Source organism: Syngnathus typhle, linkage group LG10 (assembly GCF_033458585.1).
Source record: "Syngnathus typhle isolate RoL2023-S1 ecotype Sweden linkage group LG10, RoL_Styp_1.0, whole genome shotgun sequence".
NCBI lineage: Eukaryota > Metazoa > Chordata > Actinopteri > Syngnathiformes > Syngnathidae > Syngnathus > Syngnathus typhle.
The window spans coordinates 12873760-12882759 of NC_083747.1; the positions used below are offsets into that span (position 1 = coordinate 12873760).

The 9000-nt window shown below is 47.2% G+C and overlaps 1 protein-coding gene across 1 annotated transcript; it reads right to left on the minus strand.

Moving 5' to 3' along the window:
- Positions 1-86: 86 nt before the first annotated feature.
- Positions 87-7059, minus strand: erfl1 (Ets2 repressor factor like 1). Its single transcript, XM_061289748.1, has 5 exons — positions 6999-7059; positions 5777-6011; positions 4600-4777; positions 2925-3054; positions 87-1709 (listed from the first exon to the last, which is right to left on the minus strand). Exons 1-5 carry the CDS (start codon positions 7057-7059, stop codon positions 1003-1005), a joined length of 1311 nt encoding a protein of 436 aa, XP_061145732.1. The 3' UTR covers positions 87-1002.
- Positions 7060-9000: the final 1941 nt, after the last annotated feature.

The following is a 9000-nucleotide window of genomic DNA, read 5'->3' on the forward strand; positions in this document are numbered from 1 at the left end:
TTTACGTGGTAGACATTTCGGGTGTAAAAGAAAGACCAAAGGGCACAATTAAAAACTCAGAAAGCATCCCAATAAGCTCATCATATGAAAACATCTGCTTATGAATTATTGAAACTTTAGATACACATAAGCTTAGAACCTTATCCCCCCCCCCCCACCAAATAGTGAATTAAATACAGAATAAAATCACCACGATACAGCTAGCTCTCCTCATAAGTGCTCATCATTAAATATACAACATATTAAAATGTACACACACGCACACGCTCACACACTCGCAAATATTCATACAAATCTCAAATATTTGCGCTTTTCTTTACTTTGTTCCTCCCTCAGAATGTGCAAGAATATAAAATTTACATTTTCAATGCAGCTTCCAATAAAATAATTTGGCAAACCAAAAGACATCATTATAAATTTGTGTGAAATCAACTTGAACTATATTAAGAAATAAAATACAAGACGAATGTTTTCCATTAACGTGGTGAACATGATATTAACCCTAAATAATACAATAATGTTAAACATTTTGGGGGGTTATACGCACTCGCACTCACACCTAGGGACAAAGTCATTTTAAATACCTGAAGACACAATAGAACCCAAGACCAAAATAAACAAATAACTTATCAAATACTAAAAACATATGATATGAAAGATTTTGGAATTGAATTCAAAAGCAAAACGTTGTCACACTACCAGAAATGTACCAAAATAAAAACAAAAAAAACAAAAACAGCAACCAGAAACAGAAGCAACCATTTCAAGCTACGAAAGTCATTTGAACAACATTCCACTGAATCCACCATCAGGGGGCAGTATTTGCCCGTGTCTTTGTGAACGTTGATTCAAGCACAGGAAACAAGTCGAGGCCATTCATGTAGATTTGAAGATTGAAATGGCCCTGGGAAGTTAAGTTTTATGCTGTAAATTTTGGGGAAATGTCTGATGTTGAGGACGTGGACAAAAGGACAGAAAAGCAAAGCAATCAAAACTGAAGTATTAGCTATGGATCATTTTGAGGGTCTCTGCCTCCCTGTGGTGCTCATGCAAAATGGTGGGCGGCGGTGGCGGTGTGAGGGGCATCAGGCCCTTGAGAGGGTGGGTGGACACGGGCGGCGGCAGGGAGGAAATGGGCGGCAGGGGCAAGACCGCCACCGTCCTCGGCTTCTTCCCCCCCGACGCGGCGTCTTTGGCAACAGCAAAATCATGCTCGTTATCTGAGCTGCAGTCACTCAGGTCGGTGATCTCCAGATCCGAGTCCGACTCAGCGTCACGCTTGATGCCGCCCCGCCTTTCTGTGGGGCTCTGGCGCCCCGGGCCCAGGCTGGGGGGCGTGGCCCGGGCGCGCTCCCCGCCCAGCAGAGGGTTGCCCAGCTCAGCGCGGCCCAGCGACAGACCACCCTGGTAGGGGAGAGGCCCGGGTCGTCCCCCTGCTGACACCGCCGCCGCTGCACTGTTGGCGCCACCCCCGCCGGCCTCCCCTGGGGGCAGCAGGTTGGAGAAAGGGTGGGGCAGCTGAGAGAGGCCACCGGGCAATGGGCCGGGGTAGAACTGGGAGGGGTAGAGGGAGCCAGGGGGCAGTTTGGGGCAGTTGTTGAGGGAGAAGGCCCCCGGCAGGTAGGGGTTAAAGCCCCACGGGTAGTCGAAGGGTGGGCTGCGGGGGTACGCTCCCAGCAGGGATGGCGGTTTGGTGTAGCAGGGGCCACCTAGCATGCAGGACGACATGAGGGTTAATAGTGTCAAAAATGGAGGGCAAAAAGTGGTCAACAGTTCAAAAATAGATTCAAATGAGGAGGGGCTCCTTTGATCAGCGGCACCTTAAATGTAACACAACCACCTTAAAGTCACTCTCCCCATACGAATGTTCAAATTCCAAATGAAGTCACACGATCCAAAATCCTACACTTAGGTTTTATTGGTGCAATGAGAGCAAAATGGCGGTGCTTGGCTGGGCGGCAGCGCTGGGACCAACAAACAAAAGCTTCTTCACCTCCGAGCGCATGCAGCCCACTTCCTTCCAACTGCCGAGCTACTCGCTGCCGCGTTCCCTCCTTTGCTTCCCCTCCGTGCGCCAGCCTGCCACCTTATTTACTATGCGGGCCTAATTTGACAGCGCCCAAGTGTGTGCGTGTGTAGCTGGCAGACACATGAATATTGAATCAGTCAGCCGGGCCTCTCTCGCTTGCTTATGAAAACACAGTAATGGGCGCCCACAGGCCACAAACTGAAGCCTGCACCCTCAATTAGGGCCTTCCTGCCTGGGAAGGGATTAGCACGGCTGGGACACAAGGGAGGGAGAAGGAAATAAGACCCCAGGACAAACTGTGGAGGATGAAGACCAAGAAGAGGAGGAGGGGAGGAGAAGGGTGGGGAGCATCTGTTTACACACTACCTCCCTCGCTTTCTGTATTTTGTGCGTGTGTGTGCAGGCCATTAAGCAGCGTCTGTCATGGACACGGGAGTAGTCTCACCTTCCTTCCACTTGTTTGGCAACAGTATGTCCAAGGCGGCGGCTAAGTGGGTCTCACTTAACAGTCTTGACTTCAGGCTGCCATCTCTCTTATTTCCTTGAATAATAATTGAGCCACTGAGAATATAAAGTGCATTGCTACCAAACGTAGGTGGAATTTTTTGACCGAACAATATTGTTCAAACGTGATGCATAGTTGTTTGAACGTACCGGTAAAATTATTTGATAACGTTGTCAATACTTGGTGGCATTATGTGAGAAAAAAAAAATGCTGTTTTTAGCATTTAGCCTGTTTCAGTAGTAAGGTGATGAATTTTACGTGAGACGTTGAGGACGAACAAAATTAAGCAGTCAATCAACTGGGACGGATGCTCTCAGCGGCTCAATCGCTCCTGCCTGCATCGCCTGTCGACCATCTTACTGTCTGCAAGTTTGCGGCGCACGTTCTCACCTGAACCGAGGAAAGGAAAGGTGTCCAGTCGCAGCTTGTCTCCCTCGGGCCCCGGCGCTGCGCTGCCCCGATCAAACAGGGACGATGCTCGGCCCGAGTCGGGCAGGCGAGGAAACAGGGACTGGATGGCCTACATGGGCAAAGACAAAAAAAATACAAACTGAAATAAGAAAAGGTAAACCTTTCTTTCTTTTTTATTGACAAAAAAGTTACTTTTTTCCAGGAAAACTTAAAGCTAATATTGTCATCTGAGGAAATGTTATATTATATGAATCTGAATAAAGTATTGCTAGTGTGAGAAAAAGGTAACATTTCAGGAGGGAACATTCTAAGAATCAGCAAGATACAGAAAAACAGCAGTGGCGCCGCAGAAGTGCAGACACGTGAAGCAAACAGCGTTGGAGCGGAGGCAAGGACGGCAGATGCAAGGGCTGTCACGGGCTTGGGCCTGCGAAGGAGAGGACGCGTTTGAGGCTGCGAAGGAGAAATGAGGAGGAAAGCGGGAAGATTAGGACGACCGGCGAGCCAGATCTGACGGCGTGACATTCGCTTGGGACGCCGCAGACGAGCTGAAACAAATGGAACAGATGAATCCGGGGAACCGGCGGGACAAAGGAGGGATTTTTGTCCCCCTATTCCCCGGATCAATATCCTGTGTCACCCCGAGTTTGAAAGGCAAGAGCGTAGTCCCCGAGCCACCAGATCCGTGTTTGCTTAACAAAGCGCATTAAGGAGGCACGCCATTGATCCCATCTGACGCGGCCCCGCTTTCATTTGAGATCGATGACGCGCCGAAGACGCGGGATGAGAGAGAGGTGGGGATCATGTCGTCTTTGGGGGCGCCCTAGGGGGGTTAAAGACGACCTAAAGCCTTCTCCTCACGACCTTAAGCATGGCGCAGACGAGTGACGAACACACGCTCGCTGTACTTTTCTTTCAGATCAGACGGAAACTTTTGGGTACTCGTACACCGAGCACACATCCAGTGTTGTGATCCCCCGTCGGTGGCCCAAACAAGCTACTTGGGTGACTCCTCATCCTACAAGCGATTCAGGATATCATTCTTCCAAAAAGATGCTTTCAACTGTTCATTTCCAATGAGAATTACACAGGCACGTAACCAAACCACATCATTTGGCCTAAGGAAATTCGGTTAGCTTGATGCTAACATTCAAAGCAAAACACCACTGACGGGTTAACAAAATTAGCATTGATTTTGCCTTTAAGCCTTTAAGCAAGGGATATTTGAACACAAACAATGAGGTGACACATGAAGACTGATGATATAATTGTTTTGGGGTGCAATGGAATAAATTAGTTGTAGTGATAGTAGTTGTTGAATGTCTGTTCTAAATTTCTAAATTTGTCAAATTTGTCATAATGTGACCATCAGGTTGGACGACAAAAAACATTAACAAATGCGTGGCAGCGTTAGGTTTAAGGCTGCTTTTTTATGATTTTCATCCATCCGGGAAAGGCGCAGCAGGTACCCGCTAGCTGCAACGGCAAAACCACATGGCAGCAATAGATTTTTGTTGGAATGAAATCAATTTCTTAATGAAAAAAAAGCAGCACGTCTGCTTTTGCCAATCTTCTCTCACGCTAATTACACGGCATGCAAATGACATTTGATCGGCCACGCCGAAAGCCGGTCGAGTGTGAAATGTCGGCGTACCTCGGGAGTGCAGTCGGGTGCGCCGGAGCCTCCGTTGAAGTGGTTCTGGGCCAGGAAGAAGGGCGAGTTGGCCATGTCCAGGATGGGGTAGTTGACCAGTACCACCTTGCTGAAGTTGAACTTGTACGTGAAGCGCTTGCCTTTGGTTTTGTGCAAAATGCGTTTGTTGTAGTAATACCTGCAAAAAGGACAGCACAGCTTAGCAACGCTGGGGCAGCCCACGATGGGCTACAACGTGGGGTGTACAGTTGCTGAGTGGTTCACTCGTCTGCCTCACAGTCCCAAGGGTCAGTGTTTGAATCCTGACTCAGGCCCTCCTGTGCGGATCTTAAAAACAGACCTTGTTTTTGTTTGTAGCTGACAAACTCAAAATAGCGCTGTGCCACCACTGAGGTGTGTGTGTGTGCGTGTGTGTGCGTGTGCACGCGCTACAGCCACCTGGCTCAGTCCAAAGAGTGGAACACTCAGGCAGGTGTGCAGAAAACCCAAATTCAGTCTTTCAGGTGCTCGTTGACTTGAATGTGGCCTCGCTTTGTTTGAAAGTAAGCGTTAAGACACCTCATTAGGCAGGACATCAACCCGCTCGGAGGAGCGCGTACGGATCGGCGCCCAAACGCGCCTCTGTGCGTTTTGCTTGATGTGGCAATGACGCGTTGGCGCTTAATTGAGCAATTAAGTGAGGCTAATTAAGAAGGCTAATTGTGGCCCCGGCCTATTCATAACAATTAGCCTCCCGCGACAACCCACATTAAGAAGCAGCCAAGAAAAACAGGCGCAAGAATGGGGAGGGGGCAACGCATTTGGGAGTGCCCCAAGATGTGCTTGAAATTAAACAAGTTTGGAAAGTCCCACAAACTTCATCTGGAAAATTGACTTTGTTTGGCGGCCAGCTCCTGTCAACTTTCCATTAAGATGCCCACCGCCGATAAAGAGCAGCAATTGAGGATTATTGACATTCCCTGAGCGGAGGTTCCAAACTTGAACACTTCTTTTATATCTCCATGTCAACTTGAGCTCACATAAGGAATATTTGGCATTTGGAGATACGGCCAACGTCCCAGAAGTGCTGACAATTTTTTGTTAGAGATCAGTTTGATACATTTTGAAGTTATACAAGCGTACGTCGACAGAATCTGACTTTTCGTGGCGACATCGGCGCCAATGGGTGAGCAAATACCTCAATGCTCGGCTGAGTTTGTCGTAGTTCATGTGCGGTTTACACTTCCTAATACCCCACAGTCGGGCCACCTCGTCGGGGTCCTTGATGACGAACTCGCCGTAGTCGCCCTGCCACGCGATCACTCCCTGGTACTCCTCCTTCTGCAGCAGCTCCAGGATGAAGTGCCACAGCTGGATCTGCCGCGAGCCCGGGCTTGATTCGGGCTTGTAGGCCCAGTCCGGAAAGGCGAACCCTGCACAGAGGCGGAGTGGAGAACTTAAAAGGCCCATCGTTAATTCCGTCCATCGCCGGCGGGGACAACGAGATCGCCGTCTGGATGAGCGATGAAGGTGAAGGATGAGGTGTTTAATAGAACAGCGCCTGCCCTGAGCTACATTAGCGTGCTAGCGCTAGTGCCCTGCGGGCTGCACGGATTGCTCAGGTGTGTGATGACGAGGGATGTGATTGATGCTGCTGCAGCGTGCGCGCACACAATCCTTCAAGCTGCCCGTTTGCACATCACACACATCGAGTTGTGTTTGTACTCGGCGAACAATCAAAGTCATCGCAAAGCTGGACCGGAGGGCGGACCCCCGCCAAGGCTATGTCGGGGTAAACCCGGTCAGACCCGGGAAACAAATACAGCACATTTAATCGTGTGTCGTATATCGAATAGAGAGTGCTCTTGCAATAATCGATGTCACGCCGTCGCTCTTTAAACGCAAAACAAGTTAGAAGCTCGTCGACAGCGCGATTCAGCCCCGAGTTGGTAAACAGCTTGACTTGGGGAACTCAACTTGATTTGCTAAGTTTGTTCCCCAATAATAGAAGCTGCCGGGCAACAAGTGGTCAAGCAATGCATTTTCTGACATGACAACCAATTGAAATTGAGAAATTCTGACATAAAAAACATTACGTTTTGGTTGTGACATTTCAGAATAAATCACACATGACATTTCATTTAACCTGTTGCATTTTGACATCCAATCATGAACATGATTAGAACAATACTCACAGGCATAGATTCTTTATCCTTACTCATGATTATGTTCATGACCGTTGTACTATACTGAATCCTGGTGGCCACCAGAAGGAGCATTGCAATGAATTAGACAGTAACATGAAATCCTCATGCACCCAATGTTTGTTTTGCTGTTGTTATAACACAAAGGCATTTTTTTGCGTAGTCTGGAACTGATTGGTGTCATTCCCGTTCACTTGAGTGTTTGGTGTTCCCAACCTGGCGTCCAAAGCGCGGGTACCGGAGGGAGCAGCAGATCGCTGACGCAGTTGCAGTCCATGCCTCTGCAACACCTGACAAAACAAACACGAAAATCATTCATCACTCCGCAAATTGAGAACCGAGCCGAGCGCACATTTGATTTGGCCGAAGGACGCGAGCGGCGCCCGCTCCGAAACGTGGCTGGTATTGATGCGCGAGGCGGCAAGGTTATCTTTGCTCTCGCGATGGAGCGGTTGATGGACGTGATCCTGCGCACCCACCTGAGGCCGAGCGTGATGCAACGTGTTGGACATCGGCGCCAACCCATCCATAAGCAGCAGCGCTGCGCTTGAACGCCACGTTAAACTTTCATTTGATTTAATCGGGCCGAATTTTACAGTATTCTTGCATAATCGGCCCACGAAAAGTTTGCAGCATTTTTGTTTATTCGACGCGTTACTTGGAATATGCAGACAGGAACTTTTGGAGTGCGAGAGAAGTTTGTGTTGAACTCGCAAAATGCAAAGTAGATGAAACACTGCAAGCAAATGCATGTCAAAATTGTAAGCTGATACTTTAATGACTCAACTATGATTACATACTGACTGAATTGGGATTTCAATCAAAGTTGTTTGGAAAAAGTTATATCTATCTATCTATCGATCCATCCATCCATCCATCCATCCATCCATCCATCCATCCATCCATCCATCCATCCATCCATCCATCCATCCATCATCCATCCATCCATCCATCCATCCATCCATCCATCCATCCATCCATCCATCCCTCTCTCTCTCTCTCTCTCTCTCTCTCTCTCTCTCTCTCTCTCTCTCTCTCTCTCTCTCTCTCTCTCTCTCTCTCTCTCTCTCTCTCTCTATCTATCTATCTATCTATCTATCTATCTATCTATCTATCTATCTACCTACCTACCTACCTACCTACCTACCTACCTACCTACCTACCTACCTACCTACCTACCTACCTACCTACCTACCTACCTACCTACCTACCTATCTATCTATCTATCTATCTATCTATCTATCTATCTATCTATCTATCTATCTATCTATCTATCTATCTATCTATCTATCTATCTATCTATCTATCTATCTATCTATCTATCTATCTATCTATCTATCTATCTATCTATCTATCTATCTATCTATCTATCTATCTATCTATCTATCTATCTATCTATCTATCTATCTATCTATCTATCTATCTATCTATCTATCTATCTATCTATCTATCTATCTATCTATCCATCCATCCATCCATCCATCCATCCATCCATCCATCCATCCATCCATCCATCCATCCCTCTCTCTCTCTCTCTCTCTCTCTCTCTCTCTCTCTCTCTCTCTCTCTCTCTCTCTCTCTCTCTCTCTCTCTCTCTCTCTCTCTCTCTCTCTCTCTCTCTATCTATCTATCTATCTATCTATCTATTTAATCTGAATTTTTCCATATTGCGTGTCTTTAAAGTTTTCAAATGTAATACTTGAATGCAAATAGGGTTAATTGCTAATAAATTTTCAAGCGGCCCTTAAATGTGTTTTTCTTCTGATAACAGGGCATTTGTGTTTGTAGCTAGAAAATTCCGGTGAGAGCAGGCCGAAAAGTAACTGTTGAATTCCAATTAGTCACATTGCATTTTTTTCTTTTTTAAACATGCCAGCAGGTCTAAGTGAGGTAGGGGGTGTTAGCGGCACGTAAATCAGTGAAATGCTAATCGTAGTGCTAATGATGCGAGGATTTGGGCTGGCGGTGCGGTCGACACATGGCAAATTTTCATCTGTGCTGCTCTACAAAAGATCACATGAAGAAGAAGAAGAAGAAGAGGAAGGAAGAGGAAGAGGAGAAGAAATGCCCTGGCCTGACCACTGCCGCTTCAACTGCTGTGCTGCCTCTTTTTTTTTTTTTGGCCATCTTTAATGCTGCCCTCTGCATCGCTGCCTTTGCACTTCTTCTTCTGCCTCTATTTAATTATGCTCTGTGAATTTGGGATTTTTCCCTCCAG

Coding starts and splice junctions, on each gene's coding strand:
- erfl1 (XM_061289748.1), bottom strand. CDS start 7,059: ATGGACTGCAACTGCGTCAGCGATCTGCTGCTCCCTCCGGTACCCGCG. Junction 3,055..4,599: donor CACCCGACTGCACTCCCGAG/GTACGCCGACAT, acceptor TTGCCCATGTAG/GCCATCCAGTCCCTGTTTCC. Junction 1,710..2,924: donor CTTTCCTTTCCTCGGTTCAG/GTGAGAACGTGC, acceptor CCTGCATGCTAG/GTGGCCCCTGCTACACCAAA.